The sequence below is a fragment of the Opisthorchis viverrini genome (assembly GCF_000715545.1).
Source record: "Opisthorchis viverrini unplaced genomic scaffold opera_v5_227, whole genome shotgun sequence".
Classification (NCBI taxonomy): Eukaryota; Metazoa; Platyhelminthes; class Trematoda; order Opisthorchiida; family Opisthorchiidae; genus Opisthorchis; species Opisthorchis viverrini.
Genome location: NW_008751884.1, coordinates 853,607 through 881,370, shown reverse-complemented (window position 1 = coordinate 881,370; position 27,764 = coordinate 853,607). Strand labels below are relative to the sequence as shown.

At 44.9% G+C, this 27,764-nt stretch overlaps 1 protein-coding gene across 1 annotated transcript in view; it reads right to left on the bottom strand.

Moving 5' to 3' along the window:
• Positions 1-4,675: 4,675 nt before the first annotated feature.
• T265_08615 (hypothetical protein) overlaps positions 4,676-27,764 on the bottom strand; it is a gene marked incomplete at both ends in the record, with an annotated part of 39,127 nt that continues 16,038 nt past the window's right edge. Inside the window, 12 exons of the mRNA XM_009174470.1 lie at positions 4,676-5,400; positions 8,250-8,352; positions 9,438-9,743; positions 11,475-11,558; positions 13,123-13,338; positions 13,594-14,151; positions 16,725-16,811; positions 17,711-18,088; positions 21,008-21,439; positions 26,445-26,813; positions 26,909-27,285; positions 27,568-27,709. Coding sequence (XP_009172734.1) covers positions 5,390-5,400; positions 8,250-8,352; positions 9,438-9,743; positions 11,475-11,558; positions 13,123-13,338; positions 13,594-14,151; positions 16,725-16,811; positions 17,711-18,088; positions 21,008-21,439; positions 26,445-26,813; positions 26,909-27,285; positions 27,568-27,709 — 3,063 coding nt within the window. The remainder of the gene's footprint in view (positions 5,401-8,249; positions 8,353-9,437; positions 9,744-11,474; positions 11,559-13,122; positions 13,339-13,593; positions 14,152-16,724; positions 16,812-17,710; positions 18,089-21,007; positions 21,440-26,444; positions 26,814-26,908; positions 27,286-27,567; positions 27,710-27,764) is intronic.

Genomic DNA, 27,764 nt, shown 5'->3' with positions numbered 1-27,764 from the left:
GACCTTCCGGTCAGCAAATTCGCGCTTTCTCACTTGGGCCATCTCGCCCCATAGGTCATTAATAAATGGGATAGCACTGGTGCAGAAGCCTGAAGTTGGGATGCGGGTGGAAGGGATCTCACCACAGACTTTAGACCATGAGTGGCGGTTCAATAACTAGAATTTGCGGAGGATTATTAAACTAGCGGAAGACAAGCTCCAATTTTCCTAAATGTACCCCCGTCAATCAGCGGAACACAAGAGTGGTCGGAAATGCGCAAAACAAGTATAAAAAAGTCGTTCAGGTGTGGCACCTTTTCGGTGCTTAGCTACTATGCCAGTGGAAGGAGGCCCGAGTTCTGGGATACATCCTGGTTGCCCAAGCCTAGATGGGAGCAGACGAGATGTGAGGTAGGATTCGAACCGTGGACCTCCCGGTCTATAAGCTGGCGCCTTAATCACTAATGTCTCGAGCGCTGTCAGTGACCACATTCGATTAGGTAAATTGGAAAGGCTACTGAAGCAGGAGGGAGACGGAAAAATTTAGAATGTTTGACTGCCGCAGACGAAAGATACTTCAAGACTTGGAAATGAGGCGATAATTGACAGGAGCAAGCTGATTCCAGCCCCACCCTGCAACATCATCGGACGGGTGCAAAGGGGTCAGAGGGACACCATCTTGACCTCCGTTCCAACCATATCCCACCTATTGCCTGACCACTTTAATTAAGTAATCTAGCTAGTGCTGCAGCAGTTTCATAAAAGTGGTTTCGTGCCTGCCAATTACGTATGTATTGCCGAACGTGAATGTGATCAACTTTGATTACCTATTATTGCGCGTATTCCTTCCTACTTGATGGTCTTGGTTAATTTAAACGCCTGACTTTATACTCACTAATCAAATCTACGTCATTCACAACTGGTTTGGTGCAGCTGATCCTCACTTCTCATACCTAAAGTGCGGTAAGCCCCGGGATAGGACATGACGAACAGAGGAATGGACTCTTCAGAGGGGGAGTTAGCGTCTTTAGTCTGATAACAGTGAACCACATTGCAAATTTGAATAGTTGTGGGACCGCACACGAATGTTTTCAAAAAGATATCCAGTGCACTTTCGTCGAGCTTGTCTCGTTTATATCATCAGAAGTGGTCGCTTAAAGGCGAGTCACGCTAATTTTGCAATACAGTATTTTCCCATCCCTGCATGAGCGACATCCTACATAGAAGCTGACCATACAATAAACTGATGTGCCAAAAGTTTTACTTGACTAGAAGGTAACTTCCATCCAATATACATCATTCGTTCCGGTCAATGACTTACGTACGATTTTGTATGCGTCAAACTCTCGTCCTCTTCGATGTGAAGTCAAGCTCAACAGCTGTTTTACAGGGAAACAGGCATTTGGTAATTTGTTGGGACATCGACAGCTCAATGACATCCATTGGCTGTTGATCCGTCAACATTCGGAGACAATCAGTGAACTGTCAGGTGGTTGGTTTCTCTCTTCGCTCGCATAACTTACAAAGAGCAGCTGTAAACTATAACTGGATTGTCTATTGATAATCATCTCACTCGGTGTCTGATCTTTTCGAGAATTGTTTCGTGCTTTGCATTTCTTGTGTCGGTTGCTCCACTGCAAATTACCCTTGGTGACCATAATCTATTGCTCTACTTGCTCCCTCTATCATCCATATTGCGTCCTGGTCCACCTCCCTCTTGTTTGATTTGCTGATTATGCACATTCCTCTAGTGGTTTTGTAGCGGTCACTTCTTTGAATCAACTCCGCTTACTTTGTCCGGTACTTCCATGCTCACCAAACGACGGACTTTTGCTCCGCAAACATCACATGAGAAAACCCTGTCCTGCTCGCAGCCTAGGCCGACAAAATGTCGATTCCCGTCCTGTACGCTTCGGAACGATCATGTATTGTATACGTTACGCTTCCCTGTAAATGGGAGGACAACACACACACGCGCGCACAGGGGGGGAGGCTGGAATTCAACCAAACTCCACGGACAAATACGAAACACGCGTAGCAGCTACGCTTTCAAGAAGACACGCCCCTCTCCATCCGGACTGTCACCCAGGAACTCTCACGTCCCTTCTTTGACTAAATCCACTTTTCTCATTGCGTGTATTTTACACACGGTGCAACTAGAAACTGTAAACTACTGTCAATCATTGTAAAAATGTAATTGGTGTATATACCATCATAACCTGTATGTACAGTGATAGTTTTTGTCTTCAGACTGGTCCACTACTAACTTGCGGCTTATCTTCATGGGCTTGGTTGGTTTCTTTGCATGTCTTATTCCTGTGGAACTCCCAATATTTTGGCTCGCTTCTCCTGGGATTTGATGACCTTTGATGGGGGCTGCAAATACCGGTCTTTCAGTCAGGGAGTCTTTCCGTTTTAGTTGTATTGGTTTCTTCCTTGATTCCTCCTTCAACACAGGGTTTGGTGGTTCTGGAGTTTCCTTGTTTTCAATGGTCGGTAGACAGGGTCGATCTCAGTGCGTGTTTATCCTATCAGTGGAGTGCCACGCCTCTCAGGAGAGCCAGATCTCTGAAAATAATCCCAGAATGTCTGGAATCTACTGAGACTAAAACTCCACCAAAATCTCAGTAGGAAAGCAGGTGACCACGCAAGCCAGTCAATCACTCAGTCGACTCAGCAGGGAGCCCATAAGTGTTCAGGCACGCTACAGAAGCACGACCGACTGTGATAAGTGTTCAGGCATATCATAGAAGCACGATCAAAGTTTATCGGTGTTCACTAAACGTCGATCAGTCTGGATCGAATGTAAAAAAGTGGCCTTTAAATGGCGCGGGACCGTTGTGACTTTGGCTCTTGCTTGTTGCAATAAAGCTGTGTTCTATGTCGCCGGGTCTTTTCCGGCACTTGGCACTGGAGCGGAGACAGCGTCCCTTGTGGAGATTTCGTCCTGTAAGTGAAGCCAATCTATGCTGAAAAGCCGAGAAGCACTGTACAGCTGTTTCATCCTTATTGGGAATCACTATCAGTGCACATCTCACGAAACTCCGGAGAGTCTCGAGCTGCTCGTGGCCGAATGATTAAGTGTTCAAACTACTAGCGATGAACATAGATGAGGGAGGGTAGATCGTCTTCTGGTAGCTATATTGTGTTCGTTGACTCTGGTTGACAGTTTACTCCCTGTTTGTCCAACGCGGTTTGTCATGGTTATCGCATTGAATTTTCTGTCATTTACAGTCTCTAGTTCCATCAGCCGGGAGGCAATCCTTCAATCATGTCAATACTGAGCGCAAAATTTTTTCCCTTCTGGAATGCTATGCTAATGTTAAATCAACCCAACGCCCTTCTGACCAATTCAGCTGCATCCGATGTTTGTGAGATGCCTTCCGTTTCGGTCCACTCCATTTTGCATCTTAATGTTGGGGGCCGACGCTCTCAGTTACCGCTTAATGAAGCCCACCGGGTATCCGCTGGCTTGAAATTTTCTTGCACCAGTCTGCGCTGCCGTTCGGTCGACCTTCTTTGCAGTGTTGAAATTATATGGGCATACGCTGTCTTCGGATGTGCATTCCATTTCTAACTGCCTGGAGAATTTATCGACAGTCCTAGATAGCTACAAGCTATTCAGTGTGCTTATTTTCCATTGTGTTGGCGTACGTATCGATTGCCCTAAAATTTCGGAGAATGTCAAGTTAGATACCTTCACTGTGCACATGTAATACACCTCTCATAAGGTTGTTGAAAGCCCCCCGACAACCCACGACCAGTTTCACCCTCCATGGGGCTTATCATAAGCGAGAGATTCAGCTGGGTTCCAGGTGAATCTCCCGCAAATGAGTGTATATGTTAGATATCCTCAAATGCTTTATGAACGTCAACGCCCTAGTGTGGTCAAGGGGGTGGGGCCTCAAAATGACCTAGTGTGCCACTCGCTTATCATAAGAGATTCAGCTGGGTTCCAGGTGAATCTCCCGCAAATGAGTGTATATGTTAGATATCCTCAAATGCTTTATGAACGTCAACGCCCTAGTGTGGTCAAGGGGGTGGGGCCTCAAAATGACCTAGTGTGCCACTCGGATATCTACCCTGAATAGTTCTCCATGGATCAGCTATGGCTTTCTTCTACCGCTGCAGGGCATGTGAGTAGTTCCGTCCAAACACAGACGTACACAATCTTGAAGAAATTTCCCTTCTCTCCACTGACAGGCGAAATCCAAGGGTCAGATATGTGGCACTTTTAAATAACACTTGCTCGAATCACCCTACCTGAGAATTCCATCGTTCCATACACATCTAGTTACCTGAAATAACTGTACAATTCGAACGGGATTTTACGATTTTTGTGTGGGTTTCTACCACCTCTGATGCACTTGTCTAGTGTATAGTTTATATCCCCTTTGTGGCGAAAATTCGCTGATGTCGCGATGCTCCGTGGGTTTAGTCAGAATGTACCTACACAATCGGTCCCCGGCTTTTACAAACTTCTCACGATCATCCCGTGGCTTTTGCTCGTTCCGTAAACCACTATCCAGGATAATCGACTGTGATAATCCCCGTAGTTTGCTAGTTTACTATGGTAGTGCTTCAGGTTTATCTACAAAAAGAGAAGGTTTAGGAGCTGAACTTATCATCCTGTGTATGAACTAGTGCGCACATGTTATCTACTATCCCGTGAGCGTGTTTAATGTACCAGGAAAACACTGTAGACAATTTCATGTATGGATCAAGTACACTGAAATCTGCAAAATAACTCACCAACAAACATTAAATTCAAGATACAGACAGCAATGAAAGGGGTTTGCAAGGAGCCTCACAAGGTAGGACTATCGGGAACCCAAAAGACTAAGAGTAGCAGTGCTATGCCCTGAACCATCCGAAAACGGCTAAGATAAGAACAAGATTTTCGCTAGAAATGTGTCATCACAGGAGGGAAGTAAAGTGTGCAACAATGGACGGCGGCTACGCTGGACAGGAGCAAACCAATGGTACAGATAGCGGCTCCGTTGAAAGTACAGTACACTCAGTAACAGTCCATTAGTTATTGATGAATGCGGAATTTATATGGAAATAGGATAGCATGGAAAAAACAACGCACTCCGAGATATTCGCGGAGCTGATGATGGGAAGGGGCGCGGGGATGTGATTCAAAGATACCGATAATGGAAAATAGATCACAACAAGAAACTTCAAAATCAACGTAGATGAAAGCCCACGACTCCTCAGATAAACAAAAGATGGTGCGGTGCTAGAGTCAAGTATTAACTTTCAAGACAAAAAGAAACAGGCACGTAAACATGGTCGGTAGAGCCTCAGAAGCCGCAGGAAGTATGGAGCAATCTGGCATCCGGTGTTTTCCAGCTCAGTAGTCAATAAGCTTCAAGTGAAGATGTGTAGGGAGCATCAGGACTCGGTTTTAGTTATGAACTACAAGGGAAAGAAATGGATGATGAAAAAGGCAGAAGCCTTTGTGATCCATCGTTAGACGATTGGCATCAAGCGGCTTGGGCCAACTACTCAACGCCGGGATACATTCACAAACAGGGTAATATCTGAAGTGCTTCAATATTATTCAAGATAACCTCTTGATCACGGTTCACGGCTGTCTGTATGACATCATTCCACGTCATTATAAAGTACGCAACAACACTGATGCAGTAGAAAATATTGGAAGATGTTCAGAAGCAGCACATTATTCTTTCTCTTAAAAACGTCCAAAAGGAACAAATCCTAGGGGGAATCGTAGTTTCGAGAGACCTACTAATAATCACCATGATCATTCGCAGCAATGCATCAGTGTTCAACACCGATGCCTCGCTGCTGAACAACCACAATTCATTCGAATGCCTTACCCCGGAAAGAATAAAAGCAGATGGGAAAGAGACTTAGTGCTAGTCTAGCACAATCATCGCGAGGTAATCTGGATAGAAATTGACACCACTGACATCGACCAGTAGCCACGTCTTGCATCCTCTCCGAGCATTCACATTATGGATCACGTAGACTTATCTCGGAAAGTGAGTTAGACCGACAGCACCCAGACTTTTTGTACCACACTGAACTGGACATGGAAAACAGCACCTTCTTCGGCATGCGCAATAGACGACCAAGCCACGGCAGCTTTTGGTACTGGAGATGCTTGTCGATTAAAGTTCCTGTTACCCAACCGAATACATGTTTTCTACTTGCCTCGTCGTGGATTCGCCAGCACCAGCTTCCACGAGTTATCATTTTGAATCAGCGGTCGTCGAAAAAAGCGTTTCACCTCGGCTGCTCGCAGAGGCCCCTGAGATTCAGGGACTTGCCGCCATAGGTGTGTCAAATTAGCAAACGAGACTGAAGCCTTAGAGATAGATCCACTGACCTCGCCTGTCACACTACACTCGGAACTAATACAACTTCTAATATATGTAAAACGCTTTACAATCTCTCCTTAAATTGTAAGTGCCATGTCCAGCTCAAAACATACCAAAACAGCCCATTTCTGTCTAATGCCACGAAAACCCATATGAATATACTTTCCTGGACAACTTGATAACGAACCACAAGTTATTATGCGAATAAAGCAAACACTATATCCAGTAGACGAATTCACTGCATGAACGATTTACGACGATCGCATACGTGCACTTTTCGCTGGCCTATTCGTTTCAAACTACCAAATTACGAAAGAAATCAGACAGAGAATGTGCGCTTAGGGTGCAATAGACAATTCAGCTGTGAAGTGAGAAAACAGCGCACAGCACGGATGCAACTGCGGTAGAATGTGGAAGCTTTGGTTTGGCAAAACGAACCGGCCTGGGACAACGAATCGACATGGATGAAGGGAAAACCTGGTAATGTGCTGGAAATGGATACTTCCTTCAAGAAAACCCCCATGAGTATCAATCGGAGTGAAGTCTGTAGCCTATTACTGATTTCACGGACAACACACTGACCAACGGAGTCTCTTCTTGTAGTTTTACTTGTAAGACTGAACTTCTACTAATGAGGTGTGCTTCTCTTTGTCGCCTGATAGTGAGTTTTTGCTGCCACGCATACTTCAACAGGGTGACCGGATAATTGCGTTGTGGACACTACAAGAATGTTAGCCACGAAACCATGACCAGTAAGATTGGAAGGCGAATTCTGGTCAAACAAATGAGACGCAAATCATAAGCTATGGGGATAAGGACCACCGCTACATGCGTTCAGATACAACCTCTTCAACGGGAATTCGCACCATGATTTGAAACTCGACTTCGAAATAAGCACCAAGATGCGACTCCGTGGCCAACCGGAAACTCGCTCTCGAGTTATTGATCAAAAGGTTTGTTCGGTAGTGTGAAATTTAAAACTGTGGAATAACTGCCTACTTATGAGTCCAACGGGGAAAGATAAGTTTCGTATGGAAACCTACTGAAAACGTTTGATTGGGGTGCTGAAGTTCCATTCTACATTACGCAATCAACTATCCCAGATAACTTCGGCTTAAAATAGCTGACAGCTTACCTTACTCAGTTGGCGACTATATTCACTGAAATAACACTTCTATCTTTTCATTCACAGCTTTTTCCCCTCGTTTTTTCGGTCACAGTAGCTAGCAACGTTACGCAATTTCTGACTATTTCAGTAGTACGAAGTTCAGCTCGAACTGGACAACGTCGCTTTAGCACACGTGAGCGCTGCAAAAGGCCAACAAACTAGTCAACAGTTGGGCTTGTTTGTGAATTTGCAATCGAGAGGCTGACTGGCGGGTGACAATCCAACAGAAAGCGCAGCAGTATGCATTACCTTTGCGTCTTGTTTTGTGTTGATGTACGACGAGTACGCGGTTATTACAGCTGACAATGATGATGATGATGTGTTGATGTGCGAATTAATCAATGAGTCAGGCACTTTGTCACTATCTCTCTTGCCCCATTACATTGGGACAGTCAGATAGAAACAATTTTGAAATCGCTATTCCCATGATATCTTTCGCGGGTTTCTCTGAAAAATTCGACAATCCGTTCCCTCTGAAAAATTGCTTCCCGCGCTTTTTTTAATCCCCGTGATTCGATAGATAATGTTCTGTGCGGTGAACGTAGTTTTCTATAACTACGAGCATAATTAGGAAACTGTACAGACTATGGATGAAAAGCAGTCACTTCATCTCGGATGAGGTGATAGAAAAGAGCATCTGCTCCCGAGCACCAATGAGTGGGCTTAAAAGCAACAAAATGATGACCATAATCTCAGTGGCAAAGCAGTTTATGGTTCCGAAGATAATGTGAATATTGTTTGATGCAGCTCACCTACTAAGCTAGCGTTCCCGTTGCCGGTTCGATAGCCATGATCCATACCCAAAGACTGGTGACCATGGTTCGGTCTCAGGTTGTCCTCGTGCTGCACACGATCCTGTAAGGAAATACGCGCTAGGAAATCTCGTCAATTAATATAACGTCCGATAGGAGCGCTAATTACAAGATTCCCAACTATTCATGGGGGGCAGAACGAAGTAAATGTTCCATCTTAGGGAGCGAAAATATGAGTAAATATTATTGCACAAGACTTGACCTTCGCCAACAAACTCTGAAGCTGTTGACGTGTACAAAGGCAATTCCTCGCGAAGTTCAGTCTTATTATAACCTTGAGACCAACACCCTATTAACAACACCAAAAGGAGAACCACAGGCTCGTTTTCGGGTCAGTGCTAGTGCATGATTAGATCACAAAGTATTCTACTTTTCTAAACACCAGTGAGGAGTTTAACAAGTTTCTGATTACCTCATCGACAATACTATGACGCTCAGGTGCATAGATTTACGAATGTTTGCACGCTGCACTTGTGCATGCATACTTTCATCAAGTATAGAATAATCCATCAGGTAGCCATATACGCACAACCACGTGTCCAGATGTTAAGCTCCCTGTTGTAAATCGCGTAAGTCTATTCACTTACGGTCAAAATGGTCCAATAAAACTCGCTCGGGAAGTTGAATCCAAAGGCGTTTAGGTTTCACGCTTTATGCTAGATAACTCGATAAACTTTATGCCCCCTATCTATGCGTTCCCAAGCCCATCTCAATATGACATCATAGCTGATATTCATCATCGACGATCGGCCATCAGTAACTCATCATTTTGCACAACAGTTCCGCGGTTGCCGGCAAATAGCTCCAGGCTATCACATCTTTTTATGTGGCAATTGAGACATCAGTGTGTCATATACCCAACAATCTCTGCGAGAAAGTTGTCTTCAAATTGGTTGGTTAGCTACCTAGCTCACATCTTGGACCGCGCTGGGAGAATTCGGGCCTGAAGGGTGGGCGAAGTAACCCATGTTGGGAATAGTGGGAAGCTCCTAAAAGAAATCAATCCCAATCCAAATTTCAATGACATATGTGGAGTACAGAAAAAACGAGAACAAAATACTTGTATTGGTCTCCCAACCTTCGTCGAAAGAAGGGTTCCCCAAAAAGAGCATTTGAATTCATACTAACCTGATGAGCTGATACTGAGTGAGGCGCGAACACAGTGGGAGGTAATGGAGGCTGCAGTGGTCCATCCAGCTTGGAAGCTGCTGGTCCACTTGTTTGGTTGGCCAAAACATTCACGTAGCGTGAACGACTGCTCACACGAGGTATCGGAGGATTCGACAGGGAACTGGAAGCAGCCGACTGATTTAACATTGACTGTTGGTTTACCGGAAGATTTACTGAAGTCATAGGGGGCGGAGGAGGTGTCGGTTCTCTGCCATGGGGATTACTTGTGTCGATCCACTGCTTTTGCTGATCATCCCAAACAATCTGGAAAGGGAGTTAAACGACAGAATCTATCTCGTGAAAAGCAGATTGACATACAAATGAGTGCATTGGTCGAAGACCACTAGACACTTTTTAAACAGACATGTTGATATCGATCGATTACTATGGTAGGAAAGTGCGTCAGTTGCATTTGCGTTTGTTTCACACCAACTGGGTACGGTGACTTGATTATGGTGACGACACTGTTTTACCCAAAAGGTGAATAGCAGCGATCGGTGACTAGGTTATAGAGTCTCGTAACATGTTCCGAATTCATCCGTTGGTTGTAGGGGATTCCGAGATTCATGTAATTCACATCACTCTGGTTTGAGCAGTCCTCCTCCTGTGGAAGAAAAACCCTGGACTCCAGTTTCGCTCATATTGAAGCTCAACTTGGTCGTATAGGAGTTTAAACTTCAGACATCTAAAACGTGAGGTGAATGTCACTACTGCTCCACCAGTGAAAGCTGGACGCACCTGGATTATCGCGTCTGCATAGGCGATTGTGTTCAAGCTTGAAGGACACGATTGCTCTGCCAGACGCCTCGAAGGATGACTCAATAACTGTTCTGGTTGTGCCGATCGACTGACCCCCTGTCAGGAATTCTCAGTCAGGTGGCGCCACGGATACTTAGAAACATGCTGCACAATTTTGATCAGTTGTCGGTGGTCGAGGAGTGATGAGCTCTAATAAGAGTGAAACGAGTCCAGTACTTCCACCCCTCCCCCCCCTTTGTTTTGGAATCAACAGACCAACGGTGCCAGGATAGAGGGAAGACTGTCGCTTATTCCGTGACGGATGGATCCACAAGTTTTTGATTCCGCAAGCAAGGGCAAACTGAAAACTACCTACTAGCCTGAGGTCAAACAATTATCCTAATTGGAGAATGTCGTCAACCATAGGAAAAAAGTACTCTGTACAAGGCGAAATCGCTGCGATACGAGACTGAAAAGGGTGAGAAGGTATGCTTCCGAAATATTGCCCATTGGGGGGGACGTGAAATGTAGTCTGCATGAAGTAAAATTTCTCAGAATGACAGAGGAGCATTGAGAATAACTGAACTGTTACAGGGGGAGAGTGCTCCCTTTACGAATCTCACGGGTACTCGAAACAAGTCAGTTGGAAATCCACTGATTTGCTCTAAAACTACAGGAAACCTGACAGCGAAGCACAAACGCAAGAACTTCTGTTGCGTTTCTGAAGTAATTTAGTGGTCTGTCTTCTTTGCTATAACGCAGTTTCGTTTCATATTGTTTTACACTGTGTTTGGTTGGCAAACGACCATTTGCCAAATTATCGTCCCCAGGAATCTATGCATCCTCGGTTCCCATTAAAATGGTTACCGGAAGATGAACTGCATAATACTGGAGAGTAAACCATCTTGCAGTGACAGGGTCGCATGTATGGGTCCTATTCATTGCCCCAAGCCGCACAGGAGTTTCAGTAATAAACTTACGGAGAACAACTGCCGCGTCCCTATACACAAGAGGTTTCTTTTTGATAAGTCATATTGTATGCAAACTATAGGTTAGTATTAAGGGATCAAAAAAGGCTTTGCAGTGATAAACCGAATTTACATCCCGCAATAAGCCTAAACTTCGCGACGATTCTAAAGAAACATCAACAACCTTGTGAGTGGTTTCCTTTCATAAAAACGAGAGTAATTGGGACCAAACTAATCCACTAAGGTAAAATATAAAAAAACTTAAAAGCCGTCGCAGAGAACAACGTACCGACGGTTTGGAATCATCCGGCAAATGGATGTTTTTGGAACCATTTCGTTTGAGACGACCGAACCAATTCGACAGCCACCCTTCCTAATTGGAGTAGCATTAAGAAGAAGAACAATATAACCGGCTTGATGTTAGGGTCAGTGTGAGAATAAACACTTATTTACGTCCTGTCATCTCGTATCGACTTAATTGCCGCGTTTTTTGCAAATTCAATACCTGATCAATATTGGGACGTTTCCTACTGCAGCAGAGTACAAGGAAGACTGGATTGCTTGAGGGCCAAGAAGCCCGGTGCGATATGACTAATTCAGGATAGACGCAGTGCAGATATTTACTACTAGAGAAATCGTAAAAACGGCTTCATAAGGCACATACAAACTGCGCCCAACGCGTATCGAAACCATGGTGCACCTCCGTCAAAGATCTTACTCTAGTTCACCGCATAGGATGAATTAAGAAACCATGAAATGCACAAGGACCGTTCACTCAAGGTGGTGAACGGTAGCGTGGTGTTGGGGTAAACAGTGGGAAAGGGCTGACATCAGTGGCTTCATGTTACATTCAACTCGTGATGGAAAATGTAGTGAAGCTTTTGCGCCCCATGATAACAGGTTTAACAGTAATCCTTGTGGTGGATGCTTCGTCTACTCTATGCTGAGCCACAATCTGCTCGTGGCTGTACGGTTGAGTTCAAACATGTAGCCGGGAGGCTGCGGGCTCGAGAATCTGCAGTTTCCTGAGATGCGCACTGCTGATTATTTCCAATAGGGATGAAACAGCTTTACAGTTCTCGGTTTTCCGGCATACGTTCGGCTTCATTTATAGGACGAAATCTCCACAGAAATTCCCAAATCTCCTCAGTACGAGCAATTTTTATTTGATGACAAGCGATGATACGACTAGCCACACTAGCTAAACGTGATTGGGCGGGCGTTATACCTACACTTCCCATGTTGGTTGTATTGATATCAGAGAATGTGTATCACGAGGTCCTTGAGTATAACAGCTTCAGGTGAAGAGCGTGCAAATGGTACCAAAATGTCAACAAGCTGGGGCAAAAATGTCCAACGGGTACCCACCACATACTAATGTTTTGGCGACGGTATCACTGCGCGAATGACAATGGTGGACTTCGCTATCGCCACCATTTAAAAATAGCCTCATCATCATCGCAGGTGGTGAATATCGGTGCTCAAAGCACAACCATGAACACACTATATGATAGTGAGCAGTCACTCGTGGCTCGACGGTAATATCAACCTCCCCCCACGAACGCTCAGTCAAAAATTGTTAGAGTGCATCATGCTGATGTGAGTGAGTGACAAGTGGTGAAGTGGCTCTGTGCTGTTTTCACTAATCAGCTTTGCACTGGAAACTGGTTAGCGAAACCCATTAAACGTTCTCCACAAATAGGTATTAAGGAATATTTGCCAACTGAGATGCCAACAATATATAAGGAGTGGAAGCTCGGTTAAAAAAATGCTGCGTGTCAGCGTGCGAACTCCTTACAAAATGGTGTAATTGAGTGAAGAGGTTAACAAGGACATTGCCGTTGAGTGCCTGGGTGAGAAGTGTGAATGAGCTTAAACATACTGAACGGATCGCAAGGTGCTCACATTACGCAGTTCAATGACTAAAATGGACTCACTTTGGACTGCTGGTTGTTCATTCCAGAATGGTCTCCATCCTCAGGCTTTGTTTCGGTGCTCTGGGGCTCCTCTTTAATTGGACCACGTTGGACTCCGCTAATATGCCTGGGCGTTTGAAGCTGTTGGCTGGCGTTGGGCAGCGGCCGGTCGAATGAACTGGAATTACGTCGAGGTTGGCTCACCAGGCCTCCACTATCACTTCGAGATCGTGAAGTCTATGGTTTGATGTGGCGTAAAAGCAATAATCAGAATATAGAACAACTAATAAAAAAGACACGGCTAATCAGCAAGTGTGAAGTAACTGCCAACTCCAAAATGTCAAGCCACGAGTTTTTGTGTTGGCACACAAGATAGCTTACGAAACGTAACAGATAATCACTGTTGCTGGAAAAAACTGAAGGAAAAGATAACAAACGAAACTCGAAACTAAAAACTTCCGGCCAAATGTAACGGCTTCAAACATGAATCACCTGAGTAACCCGCTTGTCATTTTCACAAGACATCAGTGAATGCCAACACTCACAACGATCACAGGGGACGGCACCGATGCTCAATACGGGTAGAGGGAGTGGCGGCAGTGGGGAGGGTCGAAGTCCGGGAATTCGTGGTTTTACTGATACAGACAAACAACGCCCAAACGGGCTTGGAGGTTTAAAGGTTGACGTCGTGCAAGGCGGATTGCTACCGCACGCTCTCAATGGTGAATTATTTCCATTAAACCGAGGCGCACGTCCGCGGCACACGTGCGATGAACCAGTCAACTTATCAGTCCCAACAGCCGACACAGCTATTCCTTTGACAATCTCCTCTTCATCAAAAAACACCTCTTCTGGGAGAATGTCCAAATCATCACCAGATACAGCGGAATCGCAAACAACGACAGGAGGGACGGACGGTTTGGATGCCTGTGAAGCACTCGGCCCATGAGTTGTGCTGAAAGTAAGAACAGGCCTCGAAGAGGCTTCTGTAACGGAGTCATTTTGCGTCGAATTTACTGCGAAGTTACTCGGTTTCTCCTTGGTAAGTGACTGTGTTCAGAAAAAACGCCAAAAATAAAAGCGCAAGAAGTTATAGCTGAAACAAGCAGATCATTTCACCTAAGTCTTCCAACCATGAGCTTTTTCCTCAGCTTATGACCACCGGTAAATAATGAACACGGTCGAGACGAGGCAAAGGACTAAAAAAGTTGAAAAAATAGAGGACTAACGACAGAATTGCGACCGAATGCCCGATTGCTCGTCACATATCATAATCCTGAGTCTTCATTTTCTCACCTCCAGTATTTGAAGAGGAGTGCTTTTGAAGCTTCCTCTTTTATCTACTTCTGAAACATGTGCATGGATAATCAGAACAAGGTGAGCAGTCAACCTGAAGGCGCTCCGTGAGGTGATGAACCGAAATAGTGATGCACGATCTTAGCCTCTGGGTCACCCACACCAAATCATTAACTGTTTGTTGTCTATTGCATGTTTAAGGGTCCATCTTGAGCCCTCGTGACTTTGAGGCATGCTAAGCACAGGGCCAAGTAATCTGCTTAAGTGCATTCATATGCATGTCCAGAGAGCTGCCACGCGAAAGAAACTGAGCACAACCATCATGTACGCATAGTGTTCGCGATTCAGCAACCAGGAAGGATAAGCGCATACTCGTTGAACATTGCCTGGTGGAGTGAAAGATTTCCTTTATTTGCTTACGTAGTGGCAACAGATTGCAGTAGCACCGAATCCAATGGACCGGATGATAGAGGAAACTGGATCCTATCATTCATTTGGACTGTGGATTTATTGAACACGTTACAACCTACGTCAGGGTATGTTGAAAATCGCGTTGGATATCATCTGAAGTACTCTAGGCTTGTAAATGGTCATTTGGGGATGGGTCGAAAACTCAATGAAAAAGGACTTTTAGGTTTGAAGTATACAGAGATGCGAAATCTTTACGTACCGAGCATTGAAAATAATTTCATGCACATGTTTCTATTCAGAATGAACGGGGTTCGTGTATTTGGTCAAATTCCGGTGAAAACGTCACGGAGAAAAGTGTTATACAGGAAAAATATTGATCCAACGGAACCACAAGGTCCTGACTTCATGAATTGTCAGTGTTGACAGAAATGCTGCTTCAGAGAGCTTGTCATTGCCTTCGTTTTCGACTAGACCTGAGATCTAAGGAACGTCCACCACAGTGGTCCCGCACAAAAGAGTGAGCCCCTAAGGAGCGAATGAGATAATCTGATCCTACATTCCTCACACCATAGACAAACCGGAGTTCTCCACACTGAGAAGCAAGCACTTTCAAATAGCAGACATTTTTGCAAGTAATGTTTCATCATAAGAAGGATTGTCAGGCGCTTTATTAACGACAAACATACCTAGTGCGACGGTCATCATAAACAACGAAAGCCATGGGTGTGAAGGAAGCGCTGGGTACGTACAGTCTCCTCCCACTCAAGTGTGCTTTCCTACAACGATCACCTTCTTGGTGGACCTCACCAAACACTCATCGTAACTCCTCTTCTGGAACCAAACGTCAGTACAACTTTGCATCACAAAACCCGCTTTAACTTATGGATATAAGCCGGGTTACAGTACCCCCGTTTTAGAATAATCGGTGGTCACCACAAAGGTACCGGTATGAATAGGGCTGGCCTTCCTGGATGGCAACCCAGCAATACTCCACTCGCGACTAGGATTTCACAATCCTGAAACTAGAAACATGCATTCAAGGGACAAATCGCGGAATACAAGGTTTCTCATTTGAAAACCATTCCAGGGATGATCAAGGAGGAGAATCGGTCTTTTTTTTCGGCACCACAACCATTTGGAGCGAAATATACTACCACCTTATCCAACTTCAAAAGGGGATGCGCTTGCTAATGTTTCTGAACCACTGATGTAGAACACAGATGTCTGTCTTCCGAGTGAAGAGACATACCAAATATAGTTGACGTCATGGGGCATTTAACAAAAGCTTATGATATACTTCCCAAAATCCATATTGTACAAGGTCACAGCACTTTTCCGCTGGCACCACAACCATTTGGAGCGAAATATACTACCACCTTATCCAACTTCAAAAGGGGATGCGCTTGCTAATGTTTCTGAACCACTGATGTAGAACACAGATGTCTGTCTTCCGAGTGAAGAGACATACCAAATATAGTTGACGTCATGGGGCATTTAACAAAAGCTTATGATATACTTCCCAAAATCCATATTGTACAAGGTCACAGCATTTGCGGAAGATGCGTTAATCCCAATGGATAAACTTTATGATTAGTCGATACAACATGGTTGACCTAGTGAGATGATTGAATTCATCGTATGCTAGTGAAATTCCACACTCGTTTTTTTGTCTCGTCAAAGTACTGCTTAACGAGTACGGTGCTGTTTTTAGGCCTATTATGGTTGCCCCTGAAAGTAACATGCCTTCAGTCTACTTCAGAAAGACAACCAGAATCCGTCAAAATACCATCAACCATCAATCGAAGCATTCAGTACACATGACATTAGGGCATTGTGATATTACGACGCACTGAATCGTGCCACGTAAACGTTTAGACAAGTACCGATGGCACAGGTAGTTTACTCGATACACATACCTGTGGGTGTCCGTGAGCAGGCGGAGAAGGTGCTCCTGTCTGGGAACTTTGTGAGCCACCTGAGACTGTCCTCGATCTGCTTCCGACCTAAGCACAAAGAAAATCATTAATGGGGCTGGAAAGAACCCATGGAAGCCATCACTACGTAGCAGCTACGACTTTAAAAATTAGTGGGTTTATCCCGTTGCCACAACTTCAAAGAAACCCGGGAAACAATTAGTCAAACACCCGAGCCAAACCAAAGGATAAGAACGTTACATACTGTGCGTGATGGCAGATAGTGTTGCCGTAACAAACTAAAGGGCGCCTGTTAATCAACGCACTACCTGTAGAAAGCTGTTTTCATGATTGAATACATCGCCTCTTGATTGGTCATCTAGGATGCACACAATTCAATTTGCGCGTTTAATTTGGCACTAACTAGGCCTACTAAGGATGGTATCTGGATCACGCAAACGGAGTGGATTAAAAGAGGTTGGGATAAAGGTGATAGTAGATGTGTACAAACGGGGTCAGAAGTGCCCTCCTCTCAGTAGTTTCATTCCAACAATGCAATCGAACAGACACTAAGCCAAGACAAGAGACGAACCAGAATAATAGCAACTGTCTGAGTCCATTGGAATGATATATGTTTCACTCTCAGAGTTCTAGAGGGTTTGGGGAACGGGTATTTTATAGTAACGGAAGCCAGAAAAGCTAAATGCAACTAACGGATCCGCGGGTTTCAGAAGAGCTATCCACCTTACGCATTTGTAGTGATTTCACAGAACATGTCAGAAGTGCTTAACACCACACGGTTTACAACTGGAGTCGTTGGGGTCTTGACACAGGAATCACAAAACGGTAAAAATGAAGGAGATACTAAAATGTGTTGACTACCACTCCCAGTGTGTGCGACTAAACTGGGGAATCCAACCAACCGCAAAGCAGAAAACTATATCAAAATGAAAAAAGACAGTACATACGCTCTTCGAAAGCATACATACCTGCAATCCAGCAAAGTAATCAAATGCTGCAGTGTTCCCTGATCCAGGTGTATTTGGTGGGGGACTAGGAGCGAATGGAGTAAAGAACATGCTGTTCTGCATCGGCTGATCGACTGACAGTGGTGTGGGGTGCTGGCGTGGTGCGAATGTATCGGATGCATCGGAATGATTGTAAACAGAGGATTGACTAGTAACACCCCCGATCATTTGGGAATACGAAACGGGTGTCGTTGAACTCGGATTAGTGTGGTGTGTTGTGCAACCCTCATCAGGTAACCGCACTGGTTGATACGGCTGGTGGTGAAGATGGCTGTTAGGAGAGTAATGCATTTGAATATGTTGCGAATTCACTGGGGTACCGGAGTCCACTCGGTCCAGCTGAAAGAACACGAGAAAATGAGCGAGGATACAGGCCAAAAGACAGTTGTGGTAAAATCCCTTGCAAGCGAGATCAACAACAATGCAAAACTTGAGTAAGCCACAGAGCGTTCGATAATGCAATGAGTGGGAGGCATTCGTCGCGAAAGGAAACACGAAATTCCAGCCAGTGAAGTCAGACACTTGATCAGTGATGCGGTATTTTAAATTTTCCATCAACAAACCAGAGCCCCAAAAGTCCAATGTGAAATCAAACGGGAAGTCATGCACAAATAGAAATACAAAAATAATATCGACGGGAAGGTTTATGTTGTGGGCCGTTGGCTTGTTCTCAGAGCTTCAACCTGTATTAGCACGATTCACAACAACCTATAACACCCCTTCAGAGCCAAGCTCCCATGTCACCGGACTGAAACACGAAGGCTAAGATACTGCCATGTTGCCAAAGCCGGGACAGGAAGGGTTGAGATGTCAGGATTGGGTTCGAATTGCGAACGTTCCGGGTAGTATTTTCGCGGCTGAAGCGCTGACACTGAAAACTTTGTTTTGATCTACTAATACGCCAAAGATGGAGTAGAGGAAAGGATATAGTGTGGTTCAATGCAGCCGTTCAGTCGAAAATCATGCACTAAGCTCCTGTGGTTCCAGTTTCCAATATATGGGGAGGAAGACCATCTATTGAGGGAGGTTGTATGTATCAATTTAGTGCAGCTGAGGCTGCCAGACTGAAGACGTGCAAATCTATTTTTATCGCAATAAAGTTGGTGAAAGATAAACACCGAGAGTGGTGGCTTTGAAGCAGGAACGGACTTAACAATGTGACCATGACTATCAGTGCTTCCAACTGCTTTCAATTGCATAATAATCCATTTAAGAACTTTGTTAGTCAGTGTGTCCAGACTCTGCTGTCGAGTTATGATCTAACCGACTTTGAACCACTTCCACTCCTCACTCTTCCAAGCGAAAAGTATTCTGTGAGAAAAATATCGCGCCAACTGAAACATGAGGCGGCCTGTGTGCAGCACATTCAGTTGTAGAATATCATAAACGAGAAATTCAGTTGAGTCTCTCATGAAAACCAAATTGATTTGCAAATGAGTGTATTTCTCATATGTACTCATAATTCCACAGGAGACTGACAAATACGGAAATGTCTCCGTTAGTCTTCTACCTCGAGTAGAAAACTTACTGACTCGTATTACAGGATCGGATCACTGTGGTGCAGTACAATCTACACATATGCGCCAAGCGGAACTATGGTCAATACCTGCATGCAGTAGGTGTAGGTAGGTATTGCGTGAAGCTAACCACAGCCAAACGTGTCCAGTTAGGTGCAACTAATGGATGAATGACTAAAAAGCTGACATTAAGGTAGTCCGATAGAGCATAATTAGGTAAGGATTAGGACGTTGAGTAGCAAACAATCCGTCCAGATACCGCTATTTGCTAACGATGCAAATGGTTAGTTTAGATTTTTAGCCCTTCTTTTGGCTCATCGCACAAGTGTAGTTCCTGGGTTTCAAGCAATCTTCGGTCCTACCTGAGCACTAGTGTAGGAAAGTGGAGAAACATCACAAACGAGACAATCCGTTGCACCCCTCGATAACACCAATGTAAGTTGCGAATGAGTATATTCTGTCAATCAAGCAAAGTTGTTAGAAATTGTGGAACAGATTCTGATGACCTTGAAACCTTTTGTTATGTTCAAAAGTTTAGTATCGTTAAAAACCCATAGAGCTGCACGTCCATGCATGGAAGTTTTCCCAGAAGCTCTCATGCTTCCTCGTCTTCTTGACGTACGAGGCAAAAATATAAAAATAACCTGAGGGCTCATCACTGCTATAGGAAGGGTTAGCTAGACGAATGTGATGAAAAGCAACCACTTAAACGTTGGGTAAAATACAATCGCCTCTATGCAGGAAATGATTTCAACTAGCGAAAAATCTTCACCATAAGACACCCTCAATCAGTAAAACATCTCTGAAAGCGCATCATAAAATGTAGCATTGGGAGTATTCACACTTCCGTATGAACAGCCCTTTGGTGAATGTCCGAGTCGGTCACATCGCTGTAACCAATTGGAGGTTAGCCCATTCCACCCGGAACTTCCTAGTGAAACTTCAGGAAATCAGCTAAGCAAAGTGCTGCTGATGAAGGTACGCTTAACTGATCCGTGCATTCGGTGCTATATGGACAACAGTCTATTCAGTTTTACAAGCAAAAATCACATGAGGGCTTCATAAGGAATAGCGGTTGGCCGAGTGGGTGTGACATACTTTGCTCAACTAGAAGCAGTAATTTCTTCGCCTGGATCGTGTGACTGGTTATACCAGGTGTTTGGCTGTCAGATCAGCACTCAAATGGGTCTCGTCGGAAAATGCGCTCCTCATCAGTTGCTCACAATGTGTTTTGGGTGTGGAGGGGGGGTGGTCACCTCAACCAGCTGTGCACATCACATCAGTTCAGTTGCTTAAAAGCCTATTTTAGCCCAGCTTCTTGAACGCACTGAAACAGTCAGTCACAGATGTGCACGCCAACGGTGTGAACTGGAGACTACACAAGCTTCGAATTAAGCTATTGCTTGTGTTGTTTTCAACCAAATGTGTGCGAAGACTTTTTCACATTCACTTGTGTGGACAGTAAAAAACAGTCTTTCACAAGCAATTCTATCCTAAGCCCGGGGTTAGTTGATATTGAAGTAAACGTACAGCATATGAGTTTCCTGTTCGAATTGGCAGTTTATGAATAGATCCAATACATTCTTAAGAACAATATTCAACTAGTTGATTTGATGCTTGAATAATCCTTCCCCAAAGTGTCAAACTCCTCCAGCAATTAATGAAAAAAGCGGACCCGACAGAAACTTTTGTTAGGGGGACTGCTTACCACCCGAAAACGGCAGCAAAAACGAGAACTTACCGATTTCGTCGTATCGCGAACAACCTGACTTTGTCCTTGTGGGGCTTGGGAATACGCAGTTGGGGGCCAGTTTGCAGAACTAATGGTATGACTGCTGACCTCCAAACTTGACACGGCAGGTGGAGATTGATTAAAGGGCGGACTGGAAGACTCTAGTTGGTGTGCTTGACGATGTTCATGTGTTTGTGCCGGAACCAAATAGGCAGAAACTGGATGACTAGATGATGAGCTACCAACCGCAGATGAAGAGTAAAGATGTGGATCACCTGGTACATCAAAATGGAAGTTGTCTATAGTGGTTTGTGGGTTTTCAGCTGCAGACCGGTGAATAGGATGCTGGATTGGAGCAACCTCCTCTTTTATTGTGGTTGCCTGTAGCTGAGTTGGGGTACGCGAAGTAAGATTTGTTGATCCGTTATGTGGCCGACGGAGCTGGAAGGCAGCGGCGGATATAAGCCGATGAAGCAATAGCACCAAAAACCATAGAAAACAACCAATCGATGGTGTAACTTAGAACGCACGAGTAAAAGTTTCAGCTGAGTACAAAAAGGATTTTCCGTCCAGGGTAAACGAAAACATGTTATGACTCTTCGTACCGGAAGCTGGTCCGTGGATCTCCTCTACCTAAACAGGTCGTGTAACTGCGCAAGAAAACCGCAACGTTCTTTTGAAATACTAAAGACTAAATCCGCTTGATTTTTTTGGTCGCCGAGATTAACGAAGGGTAATAGGTTAGCGTCAACCTCTGGAAAGACCATCCTCAAGAGGAATCATGTCTAAAAAGAGGCCACTTATGGTTAATCCTATTTCGGTTGAATACGTCTGCACCTTTCTTGTGGGAACCTAAAACTGACACTGTTCAATGCGATCATTCACTATCCTCCATATCATATCATAACGAAACCGTTTCCCTAAACGTCCCTTAGAGAGCAACGGTATACTTTCGTGCACAAGAACCCTCTTACAAAAACGATGATTCGAATCATGATCTCATAGATGTGAACTCTTTGAGGTGCTATCGATACGAGCCAGGTACTAACGTACCTAGGGTATTTTTATTTTCCTCCGTTCACAGTGGTCGCCCCAAGGACACTGAGACCACCGGTCCGGGAAGGATCCCCAGGTGTCCACAAACCAGCAACGGCAGCGGCAACAGTAGCAACTTTAGATCATGTATGGCTTACAGACCAGCCAAGGTTTACACAACTTGACCCACTGAGTACGCTGAGGATACGGGTGCAGCCGATAACATTGGGTAGTGGTGTCGGCAAGGGTGTATTTCGCTGACCGACTTAAGATTTCTCTTGCCGCAAACCATCAAGTTGGCTAGAAAACATTCAGAAAATACAGACCTCAATACATTCGAAGAAATGAACAACTAAGTAGGACCGTCTACCTCCAGTGGAGTTGATATCAGGGCTTGAGTAGTTGCAGAATCATCATCATTGACCGCATTACACTAGTATTGCATATCGGTACTTAACTGCCATATAGCCATGAGGGAAGAAAGCCTTAATAAAGTATCGAAAGCAAAGGGAACAGTAGAGACTTGTTGCCCTATGGGAAAAAAGGCAAGGATAAGCTACCTACACCTACAGGCAGCATTAAAATAAATACACCTGAGTATCACGTCAAAGTTAGGCGCCATCAGTGGGATCAACGTCCACTGCAAACCTCATCCGACCGAAACGCAAAGTATAACAACAAGCAAACTTTAGCTACGCAACCGGCTATGAAATGACAATGCGTGCCAAGTCCTGCAGGATAGCGTGGGACCCAGGCAAGAAGGTGCGAAGATCCCACAGCACTCAGTTTAACAGTAAATGCTTTCATTTCACGTTGCCGTGTTACGGCTCTCCGCCGCAAAACTTCCCCCAACTGTCGGTCGGAACAGGAAACCCTCCTCGTACCTCGATTATCTGCGTACTAACATCACCTGTCACACTTAATAAAGATCGAAAGCAAAGGGAACAGCAGAGACTTGTTGCCAAAAAGCCTTATGTCCCTATGGGAAAAAAGGCAAGGATAAGCTACCTACACCTACAGGCAGCATTAAAATAAATACACCTGAGTATCACGTCAAAGTTAGGCGCCATCAGTGGGATCAACGTCCACTGCAAACCTCATCCGACCGAAACGCAAAGTATAACAACAAGCAAACTTTAGCTACGCAACCGGCTATGAAATGACAATGCGTGCCAAGTCCTGCAGGATAGCGTGGGACCCAGGCAAGAAGGTGCGAAGATCCCACAGCACTCAGTTTAACAGTAAATGCTTTCATTTCACGTTGCCGTGTTACGGCTCTCCGCCGCAAAACTTCCCCCAACTGTCGGTCGGAACAGGAAACCCTCCTCGTACCTCGATTATCTGCGTACTAACATCACCTGTCACAGTACCATCACGGCAAATGCAGCTGCCAAGACAAGTGAACAGAACAACAAACTCAAGTTCCTCATTCTGAAATTTCCAAGAGACACAAAGGAATGGAAAGCCTTGAAGTGAGATTGCACTCTGAAGATGCAAAACACATTCCGAAACATGGGATGGGCTCCGATATTCCGATACTAAGACATTTGTGCGGACAAATAATCGCCAAACAGTTACGTAATCCAAAAATCCATGACCGCTTATCTCTCCCAAGACGTGATTTCGATACATAAATTCATAGTCCATTGAAGTGTGCACTCCATGAGGACACCCATGACAAAACTGAAAACAGAGGAGAACCCAGAGAGGTACTGATTGTCAGGAAACTTCAGGATAGCTCACTGTACGCCATAACCCAAGTGGGGTATGGGATTAAGGGGACAAAGAACGCCCGCAGACTCCAAGTGCATCTTCCCCAGGCCAGGAATATTTAGAAGAGTTAGTCTATGAGCAGGGCCAAAGGCCCCTTAAAAGTCGAAAACTTCGATCGGTGGTATAAATGACGCTGCTCAACCACTTGAATTGAAGGGAAGATATGCTTAATGCACCCTTTTCCAGATCGAAATCCTCCTTGATACTGTCGGGTTTGCGTCCCATGTGCCTAAAATGGGCGTCGCAATATGAGGGAAGCCTATAGCCGTGTTCTGACAGCTGGGAGACTTATACCCCTACGCGTGAACACGGGTACGACCGACGATTGGCCCCTACCCTCCGGAACACGTTCCTATTCCCAAATAAGCATGAACAGCCTAGTCTAATAGGAGCACAAAGATTCTCCTCCACCTATGAACAAAGCTGGGAGAAGCTCATCTGTTCTACTAGCTCGAAGGCGCTTCAATGCAGAAAGGCATACTGGTATGATGTAGAAGGAAAGACATGGGTACAGCGGCCGTAAATCAACTAAACTACCGTTGAAAATATTCTGCCTAGCAGTCTCCATGCTGGTAGCTATATTATATTACAATTTAAATATTATCTTTGCTCAACTCACTTAGGGAAGGCCGGTTAGGCTCTGTTTGTTTATTAGCTGGAACAGCTTCTGTGTAGTCACAGCTGCACTGGCCCCTGCCATTTCTTAGACCTAGTCACACCACACCTATCAGTCAACATACCGGCTACGTCTATTCGATCGTCTGGCAGAAGTATACTCCTAACCAGAAAGGAGGGGGCGCATCGTGTCAAGAAATGACAGCAGACATCCTGAGATCCAGTGGCATTCGTGTGTGTGCTGAGAAGCCCCACAAGCAGACCTCCTGCCGTCAAACGTAGCCCTGGTTATCTCATCCTAGTTACAGGCAAAGTCCGCCAAGGAGGCCGCTTTTAATACAGTCAAAATCGCAAAATCGCGGTTCACAAAGCTTTCTACTACTAAGCAGAGTTTACAGGGAGGTTTAATAAAAATCTACGCCAAACGGGAGCCTTATCTGAATCGACTTGCGCATTCCAGAAAGATTGACAGTCACGGATTGATCAGCGTCAGCGGTAGCTGACGGCGATTCGATCAGAGCTGCTCCAGAGCTGCTCAGCGGTGGTTGGATGGGAGGTGGCACAACGGCTCCCACTGCGTCAAAACCCAGTACTTCTGAGAAACAGCTAATGATCGGCACACCGTTGCATAAGACGTTCATCCCTATAATTGTATTTTGCATTCAGACTATCAGCGAAGCATGTTTTTAATGACCCGCTATTACGACTACATCTGACCTCTTTGTGGTGCACAAGGTGATGGTCAGCTATAGGTAGACGGTGCCTTTCAGTAAGTCGGACATAATTCGTAGATGAGTAAAGAGACACTATTAACAAGGAGCGTTCAGTATTTCGACCAGTGCTAGTTTTTATCGAAGTAGAAAGCGGGAAAGCAAGGAGGCGACTGTCTACGGGTATCCAGTCGAACAATAAACTTCAGCTCGAAAAATTAATGCTATATCAACACCGGCGCAACCGCTGCGGCAGTTTCAAAATCAATCAAGGGTTATAGTTTGTAGTATCTAGAGAGACAGGGTGTCGGCCGATCAGCAACCGAAATTAGATTATTTACTTGAGTTTTAGAGATGCAACAAACGTCAATCGCTAGAATATCTAGAGTACGTACGAGAGCAGCTTGTTGGCTGATCTGTCTGATATTTCTCACTTTAAAGACTGCATATAAAAAAAGGAGAACGAGGTTTAAGTGGCAGATGCGGAGCGGTGAATGTGAATGGTGTCGTGCAATGTGTCAATTCCATGGGTTTTTGACTGAAATGCCCACATCTGGGATCCACATAAGAGTGAATTTCAAAGGAGAGAACGATGGCTAACAGATAACAATGGAAAAAGATGGGAGGCGCCAGCAGTCACGTGTTATCGCCTATCGGCCCTGTTGTATGAAACGAAAATGGCGATCGGACTGATGTAGAATGAAGGTACTTTTATCTGTGAATTGCATGATTGCAAGTGGGCTAAGATGCGCCCAAACATAGACGGGAGTACGATTAGGTTCCCCAACCAAAACCTGTGGCTCAAAAGTATGGCCGCAAGGTAGAAGTGGTTGAATTTAGAATAATCAAGGAGCTCAAATTTAGGGAACAAATTGTCACACTTGTCCCGGACCCCAGCTTGGCGGGCCAGGAGACTGCTTGCAAGACCTCCATCTACTAATCAATCTGGTGGGAGAGACTCTGTGGATGCTGCATGAGCATCCTCCAGGACAGTTCAATGGCTTAAAGAGGTACGCAAATCATCTCACCACGATAAGGTCCACTCTCTTCTCGATGGATTTAGTTGTAGATGGCCCTGTCTTAAATGCTTGACATAAGGATACAGCACTTGCGAAAATTCATGGTAAGAGTGAATAAATTTGAAACACATGAATGTTCATCTGAAGTCAAAATGATTAGGCATCGGCAACGGATGAGTGTTCATATTATGCAGGCCGGTAAACCTAAATGAATGCCACCTACAACGAAACACAGTGTACCGTAAAACACAAACGCAGTCAAAAAGAGCAGCTGATTAGGAAAAAAAGACATACCCTGTTGTGCATTCCCAGGTACAGCTCACGCAGGCGATCCAACCAGTTTGTACTGGCCCCAGTAGGAGTAGGTGGAGTGCCAAAACGCATGTTGCCACGCCCGGCGGTCGGTGTTCCAAGGCTTCGTGAAACACCTCCAAATGCAGTCAATTCGAAACCATCCAACTCCGGATGATATTGCAAAGGTTCTGCCAGACGAAGGCAATTGGCTACCAAGCTATAAAAGACTGGTGGTACGCTGGATCCATCACTGAAGTCAACATCCGCAGCTTCTAGCAATAACTCGTTGCCAATTGCGGTCAAATATCGGTTGGCTTTATCGGTGAGGCCAGCATCAAGTAAACGCGTTGCGTAAACCAACTTGAAAGGCTAGCAAAGGGATGAAAAAATGCCTTCTCATAGAAACAGTCGCAGTTAAGGTTAAATGAACACCTAACGTGTTTCGGTATAAGGGTCACACGTACTAGCAATTGAGGAAGGCGATAGTTTCTGTTGGCCAACTTCATTGCATACTCGTAAATCTCGGTGAGTTGAATCGCTTCGGTGGCTGCTGACAAAGAGTTGGACGCCGACAAATCCGCGAAATTGTCCGTAGAACCAGGAGGTATGCCCAGGAGCCAAATCTTCTCCGGAAGTTTGTACACCGGCTGCCCATGACCTGTCTTGCTGTGTTCGCACAAAGGACCCATAAGTAGATAGCACAAATGTGCTGCATAAACCAGGCGCCTGGACAACAAACTGTCACCGAGACGTTCTAATGCGCTTTGTGCAAGTTCTGGTTGTGTAGATTCAGCCGCGAGTATCATAGCCAAATGTGGGCGCCATTCGCCATTATCCGTGCCTTGAATACGAAAATAACCAGTGATTCAAACTTCTATCTCAAACAAGAACCGATGTGTGGTGGCACTATTCTGTGGATAAATGCAGCTATAAAAATTTCAACTTGGAAATTACGAGTGAGCAGTGCTTCTCGACCCCCTTAACCCAGTAAAAACCGAGATACAAAAAGCATAATTCTGCATTTTCGCTATTGCGAGAAGGTTCTACCTGGGTATTTGAAGAAAAGGACTAAACTGAACCAAGTAAGATAGAAGAATACTTAACACTTCGGGAGAGCACTTACCACGGCCATAGGCCGTCGTGGTAACAGCCTGAGGCATCTCACCAGCCGTGAGTTGATACAATGTAAGAATAGGGTCTGCAACAGGAATGGCGCGGCACAAAAATCGATCCATGACTTTATCGAACACGGTAGGACCAATTCGCTGACCTAGAACAAATGCGTGCCCCCAAAGATGGTAACGACAGGCATGTTCAAGA